Here is a 22859-nt window from a genome sequence, read left to right as displayed (position 1 = left end):
CACCATAATTTGCAAATAAATCCTACAATGTGATTTTCTGGATTTCTTTCCCTCATTTTATCTGTCATAGTTGAAGTGTACCTTTGATGAAAATTGCAGGCCTCTCATCTTTTTAAGTGGGAGAACTTGCACAATTGGTGGCTGACTAAATACTTTTTTGCCCCACCGTATCTGTATATACATACATATACAGTATATACATATATATATACGTGTGTGTGTGTGTGTGTGTATATATATATATATATATATATATATATATATATATATATATATATATATATGTATGTGTATATATGTATGTGTGTGTATATATACATATATATACGTGTATGTTATTTGGAATGCACATTACATTACCTTGTGCCTGCTGTGTCTGAATCCTCACATGATGGCGGCTGAAGACACTGAATCAAAGAAAACAAGGGAGAAACCCAACTCCCTCAGCTCATATGAAATACAGTGAATAAAAATAGTGTTTTTAAGTTTTGGGTGCTTTACATATGTCATAAATGTGTTTTTATTTTGCAGGTAAGTAATATTTCTCTTTGTGGTTTCTAAACAGTGGTTTGTCTTCATGTGACCTTGTGATAGTGTTTTTTTTAATGTATTGATATTCTTCATCCAACCTCTGGGAGCAGTATGTTCTGCTGTGGACCATTGGACTCATGTTCAACATTCTTTCAGAGAATGGCCACTGACTGACGGACAGACGGGAACAGTGAGGGAGTGACACTGGAGAGTCCATGTAGAAGTCTGTAGGACAGCCAGGGACGGGATGAGGAGAGAGTAGACCAAAGTCAAAGTATCCTTTTATTATCCCAAATGTGGGAAATCACTTGCCTTGCTTCAGATAGAAAGGGTGAGCAGTCAGGCAGGGTTGAGGTGAGCATCTCCAGCGCTCCCATAGTGTTGTTGTACATAGTGAGACGGCCCTAAATACTGGGCCAGGTTGTCCTTTCGCAATGGATCAGATTTCAATATTCCTATAGACAGAGTAAGTCATATATATCCCAGAGTTGATATTTGTATAGGAGCCTAAGTATTTTATCACCCTTTATTTACGCTCGTTCAGTTTTACAATGAGATTAGTTTTAGTTGGTATAGCCTGACGTATTTATTTCAGAACTGACGTTTGTCAGTCATTGGTCATCAAACGTGAGTAAAATGACCAATATTAAGCAAATAATAATGACAGTAAGCAAATAACCTACAAGTATAGGTAATGTCTGTTGTCTCCATGATTGCCTTGGTGAGTCAGTAGTAAAACACCATTCCATTGGTCACCTGTCCAGAGTGGAGTAGATGGCCTGTCTTCAACAAGGAAGTCTGTCATTGTGTGTGTCAAACACCATGAACATAAGAATGTGATCTGAAAGGTGAGTACCAAATCCTGGTAATGTTATTCTCATGTATGACGCTCAAGTGTCCCATGCTGCAAAATTGTTTTTTTTATCTCAATGAGAAAAATCTGAGTAAATGAAGGATACATGAAAAATGCAATCATGTTCATCCCACATACATTATAAAGATAGTAAAATATAAACATGCCATCATGACTCCGCACGCAGTATAAAAAAACAAGACCTCAGTCAGAAAGCATTCAAACCATAGTCATAGTTCAAACTTTATGGGCTATATGACTCCTACATGTCAGTTACCCGTACCCATAGTAAACATCCCAGGATCCTTTGCACAGTCATGCCATGATGACCTATGACACCATCATTTCCACATCTATCCTCTTACCTCAGCGTTGATGGGGACAATTGTTATCCAAGGAGTTAGTGGTGAGATTATTGAGAGCTCAGTACCATTGGCATAATGCTGTAGCTATCAATGTGCAGCTGCTACTGTCCTCTATGTCCTCCACCATGCCATTTTTTCCAGTGACTAAGCAGAATCATTTGGCTTCTCCCCTGGTGTCGCTCCTGGGTAATTTTTATCCCTCTACTGTCTGCTAGAATCATATCGATAGCCCCTCTAAATCCCCAACCAAAACAGCAAAATTATCAAATTCTGTTGAAAGAATGGATAATAAAGCATTCTATTCTATCCCCAAACCTTATACATTCACAAACCATAAAGAGATGGGTTGTTTTTTAATATACATTTTACCTTGGCCCATAGTGAAGATACTGTAAACACTCCTACTTCACTGAAACACTGGTGCACTGACTTAGTCTGATAAAGGATGCCATAGGTGTCTCCAATGCAGATAAATTACAACAATATAGACTGGGTACAACATGTTGAGGTAATGAGCTTTCTCAATGAAGACATGTCTGTATATTAGCCCTATTTCTCCATGAAGGCCAATTTACCTGTCGTTCTGTTTTTATAGACTTGACAAACTGGGCTAGACATCATTGATTCAGTGTATCACAGACCAGAGTGCTGAGACTACTGCTTTCAGACGAGAGAGAGATGTGTGTGAGGTGATGAAAAACTCAGCTGTGCCTGTTAATCAAAGCCCTGTGACTCCCTTCTCCTGTGGGTCACATACCTCAGCCAGAGTCGCAGGCAGAGCCATAGGATGGAAAGAGGGGTAACAGAAAGGTAGATGTATGCTACTGAGGTAACAATATGTGTACAACACTTTTTCTATGAACTTATATACAGTTGCCCATACCAACTTAGGTGAAGGGATATTTTGTATTTTCTCAGGGAAAGCTGTATCACTGTAACATCATCCCCTCCCCCCACTGTACATGTATTTCCACTAGCTGAAAATAGTCCACTGTTGTAATTTTTATTTACAGTGGGGTCCATAATTATTGGCATCCTTGATAAAGCAAAAAAACACTCAAATATATAATAAAAACACTGAGCTATATTGAATGATCAAAAATATTTAATACAATTTCTCAGAGATAGAGATTTTGTTTAACAAGTAATAAATAAAATATTGGCAGCCCTGTTTTCAGTACTCCAGCAGTCTACCGAGGATAACGACACTGAGCCTTTCTCTACCAGGTTTTTGGCTAAAATGTCCTGGTACGTAAAGTTCATGATGCCATTGACCTTAACAAGAGCCACAGGACCAGTGGAAGCAAAATAGCCCCATAACATCAAAGATGCACCACCATATTTTACTGCATGTATGAGGTACGTTTCTGCTTATGCTTCTGTTTTTTAACGCCAAACCCACCACTGGTGTGCATGGGAAAAAAAAAACTATTTTTATGACATCTGACAATAGCACTGCCTGGAGTTTGATAAACGGCATTGGCACTTGGATTGGAAAAGGTTCTATGGTCAGAAAATAGAGCTATATGGCCACGCACACCAGTGGTGGGTTTAACTGGGATACCACATCTGGGATAACTATAGTGTTAACTATGCTTTGTGTAAAGGATAGTTACTTTGGAGGTGACAACAGCTATTTGAATACAGATCCCAAAAATGACATCTTTTTGAAAACTATTTGAATACAGATCTCAGGAAATAATTACTTTTTAAAACTATTGGAATATAGAAAGCAACTACTTGAAGGAAAGGAGGGGAGCGACTAGGAGAGAGAGACTAGGAGAGGGAGACATGCAAGACTTCAGAGATGCAACTTGAAGGGAGGGAAACTGCTGGAAGAATGGAGATCGTTTGACACCACAAACCATAACAGGGTAATGTCATACCAGCTTGACTGGTACCTGATCTAACCTTTAACTCACAGGCTGAGCTCAATCTAGAAGTATGGTATGAGTAACTTGTCATACGTCTTCTGCAGCATACAGTCACATCAGGAGCTCAGTATCATACTAAGTTGCTATTTACTTCTTTATGGTGCATATTTATTTAGGGTTGGTGGTGGGACAGCAGGTCAATGGTTTGATTCCCTTTCCTTCAAATCCAGTGGCTCATAATGGCGTAGACCCTGCTCCAGACACCACACAGCCCTTGGCCAGGGAGACTTAACACAGGGCCTTGATCAGAGAGTCTCCTGCATAGAGTCAGTCAGTACAGTCAGTACCCCCACCTGAACTACAGTACCAGTCTCTCCAAGGGCAGTATCAAGCGTCTCAGAGGGCTGATCTAGGATCAGGTCCCCCTGTCCATGTTATAATCCTATTCATTCATTATGATCAAAAAGGCAAAACTGATCTTAAATCAGCACTCCTGCTCTGAGACGCTTGATACATACAACCCCAGACTCAGAGCCCACTTCCACTCAAGGAACCCCCTGCAACACACTGTCCCCACTGACATCACCCCCAAACCAGTCAACATTCGTGATCACTTTCCATCACCCCCTAGGGGGGCAGGTAGTTGGGGTTTTCTCTTGTTTTCTTTCCCCTCCCTGCCCCTTCTTACCCCTTCCTCATAGTTGTATACAATGTGTATACAAAACATTAAGAACACCTGCTCTTTCTATGACATACATTGATTCGATTTGTTGTCCTCATTTGGATTCTAAGAGTCTTTAAAACATTAAAATACAATTTATAATACAATCACATTTTCACATATTACTCACTGTTACAAACAGCAAACATAATACACTGCCATATTGACCAGATAAATAATCTAACAGTATAAAAGGGTAGATTGGTTCCTTCATGTACCATAGTCCTGTATAACCTTCCAATTTATTATATTTAAATGGTTCTAAAGTATTGTTTGAATGTATTTAATGAAAGGTATTTGGTTTGCTCAGATAAATTATTCAATTTCTTTATTCCTCTGAATCTAAATGTTATTTTGCCTATTTCTCTCTTCTGCCTGGATAACACATTGATGGTGGACAATCTATTCCTAGTATTGACTGAATGTCTGTCTCTTACCTACTGAATACTGTTGTTAATGGATTTTGGCCGTTTTAAATGGTGTGCATTGTAAAATAAAATAAGCATGTTTTTTTATAATTATCTTGTTGATTGATGACCACCCAAGATCATTGTGCATGACTACAACAGAATAATCATATCTCCACCTTAAAACAATCCTTGCTGCTTTGTTGAATGCTATGATCCCTTATTGATGTCACTTGTTAAAGGGGAGGAGATACAGTTGAAGTTGGAAGTTTACATACACCTTACCCAAATACATTTAAACTCAGTTTTTCATAATTCCTGACATTTAATCCTAGTAAAAATTCCCTGTTTTAGGTCAGTTAGGATCACCACTTTATTTTAAGAATGTGAAATGTCAGAGTAATAGTAGATATAATTATTTATTTCAGCTTTTATTTCTTTCATGACATTCCCAGTGGGTCAGAAGTTTACATACGCCAAATTAGTATTTGGTAGCAAACGTTTCGGGTAGCCTTCCACAAACTTCCCAGAATAAGTTGGGTAAATTTTGGCCCATTCCTTCTGACAGAGCTGGTGTAACTGAGTCCGGCCTCCTTGCTCGCAAAAGCTTTTTCAATTCTGCCCACACATTTTCAATAAGATTGAGGTCAGAGCTTTGTGATGGCCACTCCAATACCTTGACTTTGTTGTCCTTAAGCCATTTTGCCACAACTTTAGAAGTATGCTTGGGGTCATTATCCATTTGGAAGACCCATTTGCGACCAAGCTTCAACTTCCTGACTGATGTCTTCAGATGTTGCTTCAATATATCCACATAATTTTCTTCCTCATGAAGCCATCTATTTTGTGAAGTGCACCTGTCCCTCCAGCAGCAAAGCATCTCCACAACAGGATGCTGCCACCCCCGTGCTTCACGGTTGGGATAGTGTTCTTCGGCTTGCAAGCCTCCCCCTTTTTCCTCCAAACATAACGATGGTCATTATGGCCAAACAGTTCTATTTTTGTTTCATCAGACCAGAGGACATTTCTCCAAAAGGTATGATCTTTGTCCCCATGTGCAGTTGCAAACCTTAGCCTGGCTTTTTTATGGCGGTTTTGGAGCAGTGGCTTCTTCCTTGCTGAGCGGCCTTTCAGGTTATGTCGATATAGGACTCGTTTTCCTGTGGATATAGATACTTTGTACCTGTTTCCTCCAGCATCTCCATAATGTCCTTTGCTGTTGTTCTGGGATTGATTTGCTGTTGTTCTGGGATTGATTTGCACTTTTCGCACCAAAGTACTTTCATCTCTAGGCGACAAAACGTTTCTCCTTCCTGAGCGGTATGGCGGCTGCGTGGTCCCAAGGTGTTTATACTTGCGTGCTATTGTTTGTACAGATGAACGTGGTACCTTCAGGCGTTTGGAAAATGTTCCCAAGGATGAACCAGACTTGTGGAGGTTTTCACTTTTTCTGAGGTCTTGGCTGATTTCTTTAGATTTTTCCATGATGTCAAGCAAAGAGGCACTGAGTTTGAAGGTAGGCCTTGAAATACATCCACAGGTACACCTCCAATTGACTCAAATTATGTCAATTAGCCTATCAGAAAGAAGCTTCTAAAGCCATGACATCATTTTCTGGAATTTTCCAAGCTGTTTAACCTTTCTGATCTCCCCATCCCGGATCCGGGATTGTGAATACAGACTCAAGCTCATTACCATAACGCAACGTTAACTATTCATGAAAATCGCAAATGAAATTAAATAAATATGCCATCTCTCAAGCTTAGCCTTTTGTAAACAACACTGTCATCTCAGATTTTCAAAATATGCTTCTCAACCATAGGAAAACAATCATTTGTGTAAAAGTAGCTAGCTAGCGTAGCATTTAGCGTTAGCATTAGCGTTAGCATCCAGCACGCAACATTTCAACAAAAACATAAAAGCCTTCAAATAAAATAATTTACCTTTGAAGAACTTCAGATGTTTTCAATGAGGAGACTCTCAGTTAGATAGCAGATGCTCAGTTTTTCCAAAAAGATTCTTTGTGTATTAGAAATAGCTCCGTTTTGTACATCACATTTGGCTACCAAAAAAAAACGAAAATTCAGTCCTCAAAACGCGAACTTTTTTCCAAATTAACTCCATAATATCGACTGAAAACATGGCAAACGTTGTTTAGAATCAATCCTCAAGGTGTTTTTCCACATATCTCTTCGATGATGATATATCGTTCGTGGAAGCATGGTTTCTCCTCTCAATCAAATGGAAAAATACTTGCACATGGCTTTGCACACCAGTTTCGACGCAGGACACCAGGCGGACACTTGGAAAATGTAGTCTCTTATGGTCAATCTTCCAATGATATGCCTACAAATACGTCACAATGCTGCCGACATCTTGGGGAAACGGCAGAAGGTCTAAGCTTATTCCTGTCGCATTCACAGCCATATAAGGAGACATTAGAAAACAGAGCTTCAGAAATTCTGCTCATTTCCTGTTTGACGTATCATCTTGGTTTCGCCTGTAGAATGAGTTCTGGGGCACTTACAGACAAAATCTTTGCAGATTCTGAAACTTCAGAGTGTTTTCTTTCCAAAACTGTCAAGAATATGCATAGTCGAGCATCTTTTCGTGACAAAATATCGCGCTTAAAACGGGAACGTTTTTTATCCAAAAATGAAATAGCGCCCCTAGAGATGCAACTGGTTAAAGGCACAGTCTATTTAGTGTATGTAAATGTCTGACCCACTGGAGTTGATACAGTAAATTATAAGTGAAATAATCTGTCTGTAAATAATTGGAAAAATGACTTGTGTCATGGACAAAGTATATGTCCTAACTGACTCGCCAAAACTATTGTTTGTCAACAAAAAAATTGTGGACTGGTTGAAAAACCACCATGTAAACTTCCGACTTCAACTGTAGGTTAAGGAGGGATTTTTAAGCCTTGAGAAAATTGAAACATTTGACATTTTAGTCATTTCACAGACGCTCTGATCCAGAATTTACAGTAGTGAGTGCATACAGTTTCGTAATGGTCCCGCGTGGGAATCGAAACCACAACCCTGGCTTTGCAAGCTCTACAAACTGAGCCACACGGGACCACATGGATTGTGTATGTGTGCCATTCAGAAGGTGAATGGGAAAGACAAAAAGTGAACTGCCTTTGAACAGGGTATGGTAGTAGGTGCCTGTTCTTTTTTGTCAAGAACTGCAACACTGCTGGGTTTTTCACGCTCAACAATTTCCCATGTGTATCAAGAATGGTCCACCACCCGAAGGACATCCAGCCAACTTGATACAACTCTTGGGAAGCATTTGAGTCAACATGGGCCAACATATCCCTGTGGAATGCTTTCAACACCTTGTAGAGTCCATGCCCCAATGAATTAAGGCTGTTCTGAGGGCAAAGGAAGGGGGGTAAGGTGCAACTCAATATCAGGAAGGTATTTCTAATATTTGGTATACTTAGTGTATATTGCACTCAGATACATTTACTTAACAGGTGCTATTTTCTTGAGGGATCACTTATGTATATTTAGATTTTGAAACCTGAGAGCGCCAGCCTCTGATTGGCTGTTTGGACCACATGATAACCACGGTGCCGCTGCAGCTGTGAGCTGTCGCCCATCGTTTCTGTGGAGGGAAGTTGGGGAGGCTCTTGGCGGCTTGGGAAACAATTAAACTCTAAAGTAAACTGGTAAGCTAAAATAATCAATAAACTGAACATATTCCTTCCTTTCATCTTACCGCTCCAGCATTGCCATCGTTTGGGACTATTTTGTCTTCTGTACAGTTTTGTCTCCTGCTGCCTTTGGATTGCTTAGAGATAGTTAATGAAGGAACAATCCCAGTTAACGGGCTGTGTCCTCGTTAAAGCAGTCTCGGAGCAGTTGATTTCCAGAGACCAACAGGCCAACAATGGGACACCTTTTTAAAACGCACCACGAGTTTGTTGCATTTTCCAAACCTCTCCTGCTTCTGTTTTCAAGTCATTTTTGGTGGAAAAGTACTTTCGTGAATGGAGTGCTAAAAAAGGGTAGTTAGTACAGCCATCCTAAATTTAACCTGCAGCCTCAGAAGGCATTGGAGCTCTGTTAGCTAAACAAAGCCAGCCAATCAGACTGTGGTATCAACTTACATGACAAACAGCTGTCCCAACCCTTCAGTCAGGAGGCGCAGGACTGCTCTAGGGGGGTTTAAGGTGTCAAACTCTCATCATAGTCTACCGGCCTTCAAAAGGCATTCCAGTACAACTGTGATCCCACCTTTTAGCTGTACCTGAGCTTTATCTTATCTGGTGTGGAATTGGAGTTGATCACATTGAGAGGGAATGTTAATTCTGACGCTTATTTGTTTACTTGTCTAGGCTTTAGGACAAAACACAAATTGGAATATAAGTTTGGGACCCTAGTGGACAGCAAGTCAGCAGCTTCCTTTACTGTAAGGTTTCTGGAAATACTACAGGAGTCATTCTTGGGTACGACGTGTTGCACTGTTTGGCATCATTGTGTGTGCATGTTATGTGTGAATGACTTTGTTAGAAGGTTCTGTCCATATCCTGTCTTTGACTTTGGTGGTTTGGGTTCACCAGAGACTGCAAGGCAGGTTCTTAAAATATCTCTGTTAATGTTGTCCTTCAGCCTCTGGTAAAGACACATTGCTCTATGGAGGGCACTAGTACTGCTTTTTCCTTCTAAAGAGGAAATGTATTGCAACACAGAGTTTTACATTGATGTTGACTGTTACGTTCAAATGATGGATACTAGATGATTGTGAATTGTGCTTGTAAAGTTTCAACCGTATTTTACTGGGAGGTGCATCATTGAGAATTGAAATGCCTGATGATGTTATGTGTTTGAGGTAGAAACCCCTAAAACTGCATCATCATGGATGAGAATGAAGAAATTGAGGAGGAGTTTGAGGAGGATGAGGAGATTTTTGAGGAAGAGGTAAGTAAATATTTTCTTGCGACATCAACACAACACACCGTCATTGTCTTAGGTACTCAGACTCAGTCAATTCAATTCAAATTCATTCAAGGAAAATTAGAATAGGAATCAGAATTTCAGTTTACCTCCTGAATTGAAATGTAATTGGAACCCCAACCCCATTTCAAACCAACTACATATGTTCTTAGGTCTGAGTTGAGTTTATTTATTTTTTTACAGGGACAGTGCACATTAATCAACGTTTCAGTAAAAGTGCCGGTTTTAGCCAGCCGGCTAATTTTCAACCGCAGTCCCTGGGCAGGTTATTAAAAAAAAAAATAATAATTACAATATAGACAATAGCAACATAGGACAAGACATAGCATACAGACATAGCAACATAGAACAAAAAGCAGCAAGACAAAATTCATAAAAGCAACAGTGTTTCCACACCTCACAAGCTACAGACAACAGACAACATGGAAAGCGGCAACACACAGCTAGGGACCATGTTCACAAATCTGATTGACCTTTAGCCATGTCTGATTGACCTTTAGCATTTTGTGAAAGTGGCCACAGTTCTATGGCCACAGTAGTCAAATCAAATCAAATTTTATTGGTCATATACACGTGGTTAGCAGATGTTATTGCGAGTGTAGCGAAATGCTTGTAAACAAAGTTTCCTAAGGACTAGAAGCGAGAGCCTCTCTGTCAGCCCAATTTCTCTCTTCCCTGGCTCTGGTACTGGTGGGTCTCCAGGTTAACTAGCTAGCTTTACTCAGTCCCTATGACTAGGCAACTTAGTTTTGATACCACCCCAGTAAGTCGTTCAGGAGTCCAGGTGTCTTTGAGCTGTGAGCAGGGTTAGATCCTGTTTCCAAAGAACACGCATCTTCCTATATGCTAGCTGTAGACATGGCCCTGGCTAGCCCTGTACAGTCCAGATAACTGTAAATCAGACCAGGGACCAGCCATTAAAATCAAAACCCCTGCCACTTTCCTCTTTTCTTGGACATTTTAAAGCCCAGTTATGAACATAAAAAGTAATCACACCCTTTTGTTTACAAGGACCATCGCACTTAAGCAGTGTGATGTTTAAAATGAGAAAACACCTTTAACTTGGTAGTCGATGTAGAAGTAGTAGAAGTACACTTTACCTGACCAACCACCAACCACTTCAAGACTCCCAGAGAGATCAACTACTGACAACTATAGGCTTTGATGGCAGGAGCACACTGATGTAATAGCTCTAGTTATTACACAACAGACAGTGTGAAGACATTGCTGTCATTCCTGCAGATACTGTCAATTTGTATTAAGTTACACTGCACTGCAATATGCATGAATGGAAGAGTCCATCATCATTCGTCATCTATAACATTTCTTACACTATTGGTGTAAAATGTATAGTAATGTTGGGATGATGTTCCATTCAGAAGAGTTATGGATTGTTTGGGGAGCTGCTATTTTGTTGGAAGTAACCAACGATTTGTGTTAGATATAAACATGTAGTATCAGTAAGATTATACTGTGCCTTTCTTCAACAATGTGTAATATTGGTGCAAAACCTCTGTCACACAATTAAAAACATTTTGAAGCATTTGGCTTCAGACTGGCAGTTCTGGAGATGTAGTATCACCATAATCTACAGTCTATTCCAGTGTTGACAGCTCCCCAAGCTCTAACATAGATTTTTATACTGTGTCATTGTATTTCTTTGTGATGGTCCACTCAGAGCGTCCAATGGAAGAGTGAAAGCAGAAGGCTAATAACTGAATCTCTTATTTCCTGGTGAAATGGGGTTAAAGTTAGCCTCGTATTTGTCTAAACTTTATGTTGTTGATAACTTATAGGGGAATCCAAATCATTTCTTCCTAATTGAGGATGTGGAAGATACTTCTGATTTGTCATTGTTACAAATTCAAAACATTTAGAAAAATGAACTACAGTATTTGGAAAGTTATTGTGTGGTTCCCATATAACATATCCACTTTTTCAAAGAGATTTATCTTTAATGCAAAAATGTAAATGCTTTGTAATGCAGAAAAAAAAGAATACGCTCAACTCAATACACTCTGATTTCACTACTACTTTCATCTACACTTTGGAGGTCATTTTTAAAGAGATGACTTTGATGTTAATAGTAAGATAGCTTCTTTCATCTGATCTACAGGCTGGGGAGAAACGTGCAGCTGTGCATTTTATAGGATATACAGTACTCTACGTTGCGGATAATAACTGGGTGGATTGTACAATCATTCAGGACAACAGTTTTTTGTTGATATTTCAGGGTGGTTATTAAGTGGTTATTAATATGGATTATACTGCACTAAGTATTTCATATGCAGCATTTAACGATTTGAACAAGCGCAGTTTCTCATGATAGTACATTGTTTTATGTTATGCTGCTTTTCCCTCTTAATGTTAATCAAGTTTGAGATCTTTTCAACTTCCAATTTGACAGTATATTTTTCTCCCAGTAAGATAAACATTTATTCTGAGCTCTGATATGTGGCTGTTAAACACTCTCGGGACGGGACAGCACAGGAGATACACATTTAGCAGTTGACATAGTGAGAAGTGCTGCCTGCTGTAAATCACACGGTAGCAGCTCCAGTATCCAAGCTTGGGTCTGCTAACATCACTCATAGGATGTGCTTAGGAGGTTGATTCATGTAGAGAGAAACCAGCAGGCAACTAGCAGCTAGCTAGAGGAGGAAGGCAAATCTAAGCTCTGTAGGAGCAGAATCTCAGCCTGATTCCAGATCTGTTTGTGATGTCTTGCCAACTCCTGACAAGAAGATTCTACCCGTTCTCTGTCCTCCATTGTTTATTGTCATTTGTAAAAACCTGTTGGGGAACAACAACAAAGCGGGTGTGGGGTAGTTCATGTACCTGTATGATTCTCCTCTTGTCTTGTAGAGTCAGAAAACAGCCTCTTACAACTGTTGTTTAAAGTGTTTGCGATTTTAACCCCCCAGCTCTGGTCTATCAGTGTTTCAGTAGGCCGTTTGGCATTTTAATCGGAGGCCTATGTTGTGTCGGGACGATAATGATGATGATTCTGACCATTAGTTTGAGGGTTTTCTAGACAGTTCCACCAATAGGGTTGTTAGATGTGTTCATCGGGCTGTCCCCTATTAATGGTATGGCAATGAGTACCTTCCTGAGTTAGAGAACAATGTCTCACTCTCAACTCACAGAGGCCACTGGTTATAAGTTTGGCTTAGTTAAAGTTAGACACAGGCTATTCAGGGAACATGTGTGAGAATGTTTTTAGTATAGTAGAGTATGTTTCTCTGATTTAAGCTAATAGTAAGGAGATTTATTAGTATAATCACTAAGGATTAAAACAGTTTTAGCTGTCTTGTTGATATTTGGATTCATAGCGACTATTTACAACAAGGACAATGGACTTGTTAATGGAATAACCAACAAGAATAGCCAGTGAGGTCATGTTTTGCAAATATTCTACTGTTTCCATTGTCCCAGACAAACTCACTCAGTCAAAACCAGCTAAAGTATTTGAAATTATTGTAAGTAGATTTGAACCCAGGTCTGGTCAGAGGGCTCTGTCAGATGCAGGCAGGCAACCAGCAAACAGTCAGTCAGGCAGACAGAGCCGTCAGTCAGGCAGTCATTCAGGGCTATTATAGGCTCCTACTCCTCTTTCCCCCTGGAATAGAGGCTTCATTACACTCTTCAGTAATCACAGCATATACCAAGATCCAAAAGGACACCTTCAAGGTCACTGGAGGGATCTGGGATATATGGAACCTTTTATTACATTATAGTGAATGTAGTTATTATATCATTATGCTAATTGTCAAAGACTGTAGCTGAACGTTAGTGCTGAAAGTAGAATATCTGACTTAACTACCACTGGTGACAGTGCAGATGAGTGTTAAGTGAGTATAAGAATGAGTATTACTGTTTATCAATGTTATTTACAGTATAAAAGGCTAACTGAAGGCTAACCCAATTATTGCACCAGAGCTGGGGAAAAACTCCATCCAATACATTTGTGATATGTCTTCCTTTTGCTTGTAATGGCGATTTTGAAACCAGCGAGTTGTTCCTATATTTATAGTATTTTGAGGAGACGGTGACTTCGACCACCTCTCACCAGACCACAACTCAGGGGGGAGCAGAGGTGAAGCAACAGGTAGAAGACACCAGTGAAATAAACAGCACATGCAGCTCATGATGCTTCGGTTGTGCTTGCATGTCATGGGGGTTATTCCACAGATGTAAGCCTAACAAAGGAGAGAAATTCTAGAAAGGATACTGTTTAAAAAAGCGATGTGCGTGACCCTGTGGATTATTAAACAAACTACCTTGTTTAACAATTCACAATTTACTCAAGTCGAGGAAGACATTTTTTGGGCCATTCCAAAAGTGAGTTCCCAAACAAAAAGGCGATTGTTTGGGTAATTCACAAATCATGACTTCATGTACATTTTCTCAGGCTAGTGAGTGATTGATGAAATAGCCCTCATATAGGCAGATTTTTCTAAATGATGCATGCAGTCAATTATGTCTTGTTCACCACTGCTTTTGTCCACTGGCTCGTTCATGGCCAGTCTCTCCTTCCCTTTCCCTCAATTCCTTTCCTTTCCGTCATTCATTCCCTTTCCCTCAGTCCTTCTTCTTTCCTTCGTTCATTCCCTTTCCCTCAGTCCCTTTCCTTTCCTTCATTCATTCCCTTTCCCTCAGTCCCTTTCCTTTCCTTCGTTCATTCCCTTTCCCTCAGTCCCTTTCCTTCATTCAGTCCCTTTCCCTCAGTCTCTTTCCTTCATTCAGTCCCTTTCTCTCAGTCCCTTTCCTTCGTTCAGTCCCTTTCCTTTCCTTCGTTCATTCCCTTTCCCTCAGTCCCTTTCTTTTCCTGTAGCCCTGATAATAAGTCCTATCCTCTGTCCCTACTAGACCTTAACCTAGCCAATACCATATTATCTCTCATCCCATTGCCTCCATGTAGAATTACATTGTCATGTAATCATTCCATTTAATGCCTTGATACAGTCAAATACCACAATTAGTAGCTAAGGTGATTTTCTTTTTATCAGCCATTGCAATGAATTCTTGCAGGTAAGTGAACTTGGTTGCAGAGTAGCATAAAGTAGACTAAGTCATTGTTGCTTTCACACACGTGTCCCTTTTGTAAAAGACTTATGATAGTCAAAATGTCATTCACTTGTTTACCTATTTATTTATATTACACCTAGTATAATACTAATATTCTGTCATTGTTACAGTAGCATTGCTTCTGTCTTGTTTCTGATTTCTCTGTATTGTCTCACCAGCCTATTTGTTGTAAATGGATGTGTACCTCTGGTCTGGTTTCCTCTCATAAAGGAACAACAGTCATAGTTTGACACATGACTAACAGCCTTACTGTTCCTCAGTCTGGCGTTCCGGTGAGAAGAGTCGTCAGGAAGAAGGCTAAGGTGGACACCTCCAAGTTCATGACTCCTTACCTGGCCCACAGCCAGAAGATGCTGGACTTGTTCTCCTACGTAAGCAAGCCCATTACAACCAGGTCATGTTCATTAGGGTACATCGTAGCAAAACGTTTTGAAAAGTCTAGGTAGTCCCTTTTCTGTTTCCTTCAGTATTCTTCTGTATATTGCCTAATGAAGAGAACCCAAGTCAATGCTTTTTTCATGCCACCCCCCCTTTTTGGATCATAATTATGAAGTTACATTGTTCCGATGTGTCCCTAACAGAACAAGTATCGTCATGCCTATGACAAGGCTAAGGGGAAACCCTATGACATCTCGGCTGACACCCCTGAGATGGTCCGGATCAAGAAGGCTCAGGAGCAGCTGTCTGAGGTATGGAGGCCTCGGTTCTATTCTGTCCGCTTCTCTGATAGATATCATATATCACAGTCTCAGTCAATGTTGCACTGTCACTAATAATAATTTCAAAATAAAACTTTGGTCAAATCTACACTTGACTCATTGCCCCTACCAGGTGAAATACCGGATGGAGGGAAATAAGGTCAAGTGTACCAGTCTGTACGATGGGGAGGCCAGAGAGATCGCCCATGTCAAGCATGTCTCGGAGTTGATCAGCAAGGTTCTGTACAGGGCCAAGTGGGATGAGACTAAGGACAGGTACTTGCTGCCCCCTGATGCCCCTGAGCTTGTCCTGGCTGTGAAGAATGCTGCCAACTACAGCAAGGTAACTTCATACTCAGCCTTCACTGTAGTGGTGCTGTTACAACACTTGTCCCAGGCTAATGTATTGAGTCGTAGGAGAGAATAATAATATTTTGTACGTAGATTACTCAATTTAGATGAATCAAGAATGATCTAAGTAATTCATCTTTATTCCAAAAAAGGGTGGCTATAGATTGCTTTTCTATATTTGAACTTCTCCTTTTGTTTTTCTGTGTGATCAGAAACTGTACACAGAGGCCTGGGATGAGGACAAGACCATGTGCTATCCCTACAGTGACTCTCCTGAGCTGCGCAGGGTGGCAAAGGCACAGGAGGTCCTCAGTGATGTGAGTACTGCAACTACCTGTTGGTATTCTAACCTACACTTAACTACACTTTTCCTTGTGATTACAGCAAGTTGATATCAGTGTTATTAGGTCGGTTTTATAGTACTGTTTTAAAGTTACTGTAAGTTGTATTTGAACAGCATTCATTTTTTACACTGAGTGATTGTTATAACTGGTTGTTCTATGATTTAAATGTTGTAAGTCATAAATATCCTTCTCAACAACACTTCCTAGAATGCAGTGTCTGCGTCAGTCAGTCAGCTGAACCACGACCACGAGTGTGGTGGTTCACTTTGTAATTCACTTGGAACAATTCATTGCTCACATCACATTAGGACCGACCGACCGTAAGGTGTCCAACATCAATCAGACTTCAGGAAAACACAGTTTACCCCCTTCATTTAAAAACTCTATTTTTGCTTCCTGAGCTTTTTGTTTTCTGCTGACTCAGATGTTCCATATGGAACCATTTCCTCTGAGCAGCTATTTCTACATGTAGGATGCAATTAAAATGGTCACTGCTGTCGCTCTTATTTTTAAAGTGAACTTCAGATTTCCGCTGTTCCAATTTATTGGCTTATCCAGTTAGATATCATCAAGCAGAGCATTACCACATGTAGCTAACAGGCATCACATGTTGTGTCAAAGGTCAACTATTGATTAGAGATACATCTCGTCATGGCCTGGGGTGGCCTAGCGGTCACTGCTGCTGCCTTCAGAGCGAATAAGCTGGTGTTAATATGGGTTTGAATCCAGCACACACCCTTCTAACACACTGTTCTCCTTACTTTCCTGTCTCCCTTCTGTGTCTCTTCTGGTCCTCTCACCATTCTGTTCTGCTCCATTCTGCAGATCTTGTACAAGAAGGGTCATGCTGAACGCACGGCGAAGTACACCTCTCTGGCTGTCCCTAATGATATGGAGTTGGCCAAGAAAAATTTTGACCAGCGCAGTGACGTAAGTGGTGTGACACACACACACACACACACTGATTCATTGACAATGGCTTCTCATCATCCTTGACAGCCTTGTAATGTAGACATTGAGAGAATCATTATCATAGCCCTCAGCTGTGATTGAGTCCTGACAGTGAGGACAAGGTGGACCAGTGGGTGTTGTCAGTCACTGCCTGACATGGGTGAGGTCCCCAGCCCTGCTGTCCTTGTCCCTGGGAGATAGAGGGGGATGACTGCCACCTGCTCCATGATATTATTATTGGAAGGCAGCAGCCCTGTTCTGGCAGACAGACGTGGTGCAACGACAATAGCCTGAGATTATTTTAAATCCCCGCCGCTCCCAACATATTTTATACACCCCCTGTAGCTGCAGAGGCCCAAACAATTTCAGCGTCCATCTATAATGTTCATATCATTCTGTTTTGAATGACTTTTAAGGCAACATTTTGACAGATAATATTTTAAGTGTTTCTTGATTGTGTCATGCCTCTATTTTTCCATTTTAGTTCAGTAGCTTATTTTAAATGACCCCAAAGTCTGACTTTTCCTTGCTTCTCTCTTGCAGCTCAAGTACCATGAGGACTACAACAAGAACGTCAAGGGCCACTGGTGCGAGACGCCCTACATTGATGTGGCTGTTGCTAGGGTGGCTATGGACAACATCAGCAATGTAAGAGCCCACTATTGTATAGCATATTAAAAGTTATTGGCATAAATTACATTACAGTATGCCTTCATCAAGTCATAACCCGTCATATCAATATTTGTCTTTTCTCATTTCAGAAAAAGTACACGGCTGCATATGAGGACATAAAAGACCAAATACATTTTATGCAAACTGAGACGCCAGAATACAAACAGAACAAGAAGGCTGGTCACGCTGCCAGCTCAGTGAGTCTATAGCCCTCAAAGAGAGGGACATAAAGGAGAACACACAAGCACACACAACACACACATACATACACCAACCAACCAGCTAACCAACCAACCAGCTGTCTTCTGCTTCTCTCAGAGAAAAGAAGCAGTGAAGTGGGAGCTGGCTGAGTATATTTTTATAGATCCATCTCATGCGGCAGCAAGCAGAGAGACACACGACACTGGTTTGACCTCGAGCTCTAAACAGAGCGTGAGTCAACACCGTGACTCTTTTGTCACGCAGACATCAAGATGTGCCCACACATGTTCTGTACCCAGAGTCAGAACACTTGATAAAGAATAAATCACTGGCAAACAGTAGTTTAAATACATTTAGGCTAAAACGTAGGTGGTAACAAAACTGTAGCTTTTTTTTTTGTAGTTTTGAGAAGGAGTCATTGCCTATAAGCATTTTTTCAATCCAATTTAAACACTTCAATCCAAAATCTGCTATGATGATGAGTAATTGTATTAACCTTGCCATGAATCACTGTATCACAGCAAACCATATATATAATCTATTGACTTGTACCCATTCTTCTCTCCTCAGATCAAATACAAGAAGGACTATGAGAAGAGCAAAGCGGTGGCTGACTACAATGTTCTCCCAGCCTCTGACAACCCTATGCTCAGGCAGCTGAGATACGCTGGCACCATCTTGAGTGACGTAAGTGTCTAAGTCGGGGAGAATGAACCATTGGTCCAAACAGGTGTCATACTGAAATAGACAGAAGTTACAGGAAGCTAAACAATCACGTCTCTTCTATGAGAGGCAGTCATTAGTTACAGAAAACCATTCAGTATCCCATCCCATGTTCTGGCAGACAGCAACGGTTATCTTTCATCTCCGTTCTCAGAAGTCACTACTCGTGTTTCAAATGAACTTGTATAGTTTTTACTAGTACATTTTTATCTAGACAGTTGGCAGTTTGCTAGTTGGACAGTTTGATAGTTGGCTGCTAACAGGGTAGAAGTTATCACCGCAGATTCCTGCTAGTTAAATCATGACAGTAAGTAAGGGTGCACCCACCCTCTTACTGAATTATAAGGAGCCACTTATACTGTAGTTAACCCACTGAAGGTGTAACATGACCCAAGCACTACTTTGATGAGTCTAGTTAGTTACTAGTCATTCACTGTCAACTTGTTAATAATTAGTGTAGCCATTCATAGAGCCTTATATATGGAAATAAGATGGATATAGTTTTATTCATTTTGCCGAATTTCATCAATTGAAAGCCAAGTGCTAACTTTGATATGTATTTGAGACATATAACTACTTTTGTTTGCCATTATGTTCTGCTCATCATTTCTTCTCGGATCACTCCTTTTGCAGAAAGTGTACAAGGCCAGCTATGAGAAATCGAGGGGGTCCAGTATCAACTACTGTGACACGCCCAAATTCAAGATGGACTCTGTTGTACAAAAGTTCAGTGACGTGAGTATTCCCTTCATAGTCTTCCCTGACGATGTTAATGTTTTGCTTTTTAAATTGTTCAACAAATCATTGAACAGCACATTTTACATTTCCATTTGACATTTGAGTCATTTAGCACACACTCTTATCCAGAGCGACTTACAGTTAGTGCATTCATCTTAAGATAGCTAGGTGAGACAACCACACAACACAGTCATAGTAAGTACATTTCTCCTCAATAAAGTAGCTGTCAGCAAAGTCAGTGCTATTAAGAAAAGACAAGTGCGAGTGTTAGTTCAAGAAAGACATTACAAATGGCAGCAACAACCCGACTGATCATTTAAAGTGGATCTCCTTTATTGTATGTAAGTGACGAATGGATCTTACATGGATTCATCTTTACTCCCTCTATCTCCCCTCACAGGTCCATTATAAAGACAAGTATAAGAATGAGGTGAAGGGACACTATATTGGCAGCTATGAGGACATCTACATGCTTCACTGCAAGAAAGTGGAGGAGATAAAGAGCGAGGTAAGTCATGTTGCATTGTTTTTATTTTGTTCTCTCCTCTGATGCTTTGTTAAGAGTAAGACATTGGTTGTCTCTCAAATGGCTCCTTACTCCTTATATAGTGCACTAGTTTGATCCAGGGCCCAGTGTACGACAGGCAAGTTCACTCTCAGTGATTAGAAAGTAATCATCTGTTCTTCTGTCTTTTCAGCAAAATTACAAAGCAGATTATGAGGACATCAAGACGAGATGTTTCTATCCTCAAACCATGACGCCAGAATATGAGGCTTATAAGAAAGTTGCACAGTGTAAAGATGTAAGTATGCCTCTTGAAGAAATATTACAAATTATAACCAGTCATTTGCACTATGATTAGTGATTGAACATTAGATTTACATAATTCTTTATTTTTTATTCTTGATATTGATATGTATAAATTTACTTTTTTTTTTTGCAGAAAGTTTACCGGCAACATCCGGACACAGTGAAATTTACGCAAGTGACAGATTCGCCTGTTCAAGTGCAATCTGCCATCAACGCCAAACAGCTGAGTGATGTATGTATTCAACTTTTACCACAGACCTTATATGAGTCTTAAGTTAAATTGTAAATAGTTACAGTATGAAATTACAATTACGTATATCTGTCTCCCTTAAAAAATAGGTATTATGACTTCAATGGAACAACCTGTTAAAAAATATATGATTTAGAATTTTGTTAGAATTTTGGAACAAATACCAGAAAATAGACTTCAAGGTTGAGCCGTTGCCATGACATTAAAGATTCCTGAAGGCTGTTGCCTGAAAATGTGCTCATTCATCCACTTAGCACATAGCTCAGCTGTCTTCCTGTGGACGCCATGGAAACCAGAGAGAGTTATCTCTCTCTCTCTGTAGTATTAATAGCAACATGCATTCAGTCTGCTGAAAATAACCCTAGTCTCAAATGAGAGGAGGGGGGCTGACAGTTCTGAGAGACTACTCTGAAAAGGAGGCCTCTCACTCCTTTGAGACAGGCAGCACTGCCCTCTGGTGGTGTGTAATGACCCATGTAGTACTCATCTTCTCCACAATATAGCTCTCCTCTGATCTACATAGTGCCAACCGTACATTTTCCTGTACCCGACTGTACTGTATTTTCATGAGGTTCTTTCTGTCTTTTCCAGCTCAACTACCACGCAGCGTATGAGTTGGATAAGTTTAAGTGTGCCCTGCCTCCAGACTACCCATTCTTCATCCAGTCCAAAGTTAACGCATTTAACCTTAGTGATGTAAGCTAAAATTCTGTTGATGATACTGTAGATAATGTTTTAAAAATACAGTTGTAAATCGAATCCAGTTATAATTTAATTTGTTATAATATGATTTGAAAATAATATGCTACTATTGACATCATTTCACAATCATTGTAGTTGGTTATCGTTGACCTCATTGGATAAACCCTCCTGATTTTTACTTGCATGATACTGATATCTTCAATGTATTTGCAACTCTGTGCAGAATTGTTACAAGTATGATTGGGAGAAAGTAAAAGCCAAGCAGTTCGAGTTTAAGGGTGATGCTATCTCAATCCTTGCAGCCCGTGCCCACACAAATATAGCCAGTGACGTGAGTATGCACGCACTGACATAAACATCTACACATACATGTAATATTAGTATTCATATTGATAATGCTGACAGTTTCATTTGGTGTACTTTGTAGTATAGGCCTTGACCTAACTTTTGCTCTTTGCCCTCAGGTTAAATACAAGAAGGATTTTGAGAAGAACAAGGGAAAGATGGTGGGAGCCCTCAGCATCCATGACGACCCCAAGATGCTACACTCCATGCACGTGGCCAAAATACAGAGTGATGTAAGTTATTTTCCTGCCCAGGGAATCAAGATTAGACAAAAAATGTGTCGCCTAGCTTAATCTGGCACATTTGAAATGTTGGTTGATGTGCAATTTCTTTGACAAATAAACCTAATAAAGTAAATTCAATTCCACTTAGTTTTGGTATGAAACAGAAATATGATCATAGTGGCTGTCAGTGTGACAGGGGTATAAGGGCTTACTGTGACTCGTCTCAACTTTATATTAAATAAACACTTTTTTATCATAGAGAGTATGTGGTGCCTCACCTTCTAATTCTCTCAAACTCTCTCCACAGCGTGAGTACAAGAAGGACTACGAGAAGACAAAGACCAAGTACATCACCACGCTGGACATGATGTCTAACACCCTGGCCAAGAAGTCCCAGGGTATCGCCAGCATGGCCGGCTACAGGACCATCCACAACCGCTACTTCCTGCCCTACGACGCCATGTCCCTGGACCGGGCCAAGAATGCCAACATCATCCAGAGTGACGTAAGAACACCATCAACCAGATTGATAGATTGATAGATTGATCGAAAGATAGATTGATTAATTAATCTGGCTGATTGATCTAATTGATTGACTGATTGATTTGGTTTTCTTTCATCCTATTAAAGGTCTGGGGAAAAGGTTTTAATAATATTGGAGCATTTCAAAAACGGTAGAAGTATAATGAAAGTATTACTCCCACTTGGTTATTTTCCCTCACTACAGAATGAATACCATTCAGACTACAACAACTTCACCAAGGGATCTGGTTGGGTCACCTTCGGCTCCATGGAAGTGGAGAAGGCCAAGAAAGCCGGAGAGATCCTCAATGAGGTAGCTACTACAACATGATCTAGTTCAAGGTTTAAGTTTATTTGCCATCATGTAGTTAATACTCAGGAAACCATACCATAACCCTCACAATAAAAACACTATAAATTGTAAAATATGTTTTGTTATGTATGGTCTTTTCTTGCTTTGACAATACAGAAACACAACAAGATTGGTTTCACCTGCTTTGACCTATTTGTTCCATTTTTTC

The 22859-nt window shown here is 40.1% G+C and overlaps 1 protein-coding gene across 1 annotated transcript in view; it reads left to right on the top strand.

Annotated features, from left to right (window-relative positions):
* Positions 1-8304: 8304 nt before the first annotated feature.
* Positions 8305-22859, top strand: part of LOC139400756 (nebulin) — an 83870-nt gene continuing 69315 nt past the window's right edge. The window contains exons 1-21 of the mRNA XM_071145408.1: positions 8305-8430; positions 9100-9210; positions 9598-9682; positions 13752-13826; positions 15067-15177; positions 15388-15495; positions 15638-15847; positions 16068-16172; positions 17025-17129; positions 17694-17798; positions 17912-18019; positions 18594-18710; positions 19380-19481; positions 19885-19992; positions 20183-20287; positions 20429-20527; positions 21137-21241; positions 21471-21578; positions 21712-21825; positions 22124-22321; positions 22544-22651. Coding sequence (XP_071001509.1) covers positions 9620-9682; positions 13752-13826; positions 15067-15177; positions 15388-15495; positions 15638-15847; positions 16068-16172; positions 17025-17129; positions 17694-17798; positions 17912-18019; positions 18594-18710; positions 19380-19481; positions 19885-19992; positions 20183-20287; positions 20429-20527; positions 21137-21241; positions 21471-21578; positions 21712-21825; positions 22124-22321; positions 22544-22651 — 2154 coding nt within the window. The 5' untranslated portion in view covers positions 8305-8430; positions 9100-9210; positions 9598-9619. The remainder of the gene's footprint in view (positions 8431-9099; positions 9211-9597; positions 9683-13751; positions 13827-15066; positions 15178-15387; positions 15496-15637; positions 15848-16067; positions 16173-17024; positions 17130-17693; positions 17799-17911; positions 18020-18593; positions 18711-19379; positions 19482-19884; positions 19993-20182; positions 20288-20428; positions 20528-21136; positions 21242-21470; positions 21579-21711; positions 21826-22123; positions 22322-22543; positions 22652-22859) is intronic.

The sequence above is a fragment of the Oncorhynchus clarkii genome, chromosome 3 (assembly GCF_045791955.1).
Source record: "Oncorhynchus clarkii lewisi isolate Uvic-CL-2024 chromosome 3, UVic_Ocla_1.0, whole genome shotgun sequence".
In the NCBI taxonomy this organism is placed as follows: domain Eukaryota; kingdom Metazoa; phylum Chordata; class Actinopteri; order Salmoniformes; family Salmonidae; genus Oncorhynchus; species Oncorhynchus clarkii.
The sequence above is the reverse complement of the archived record's forward strand: the minus strand, read 5'-3'. Positions and strand labels throughout refer to the sequence as shown.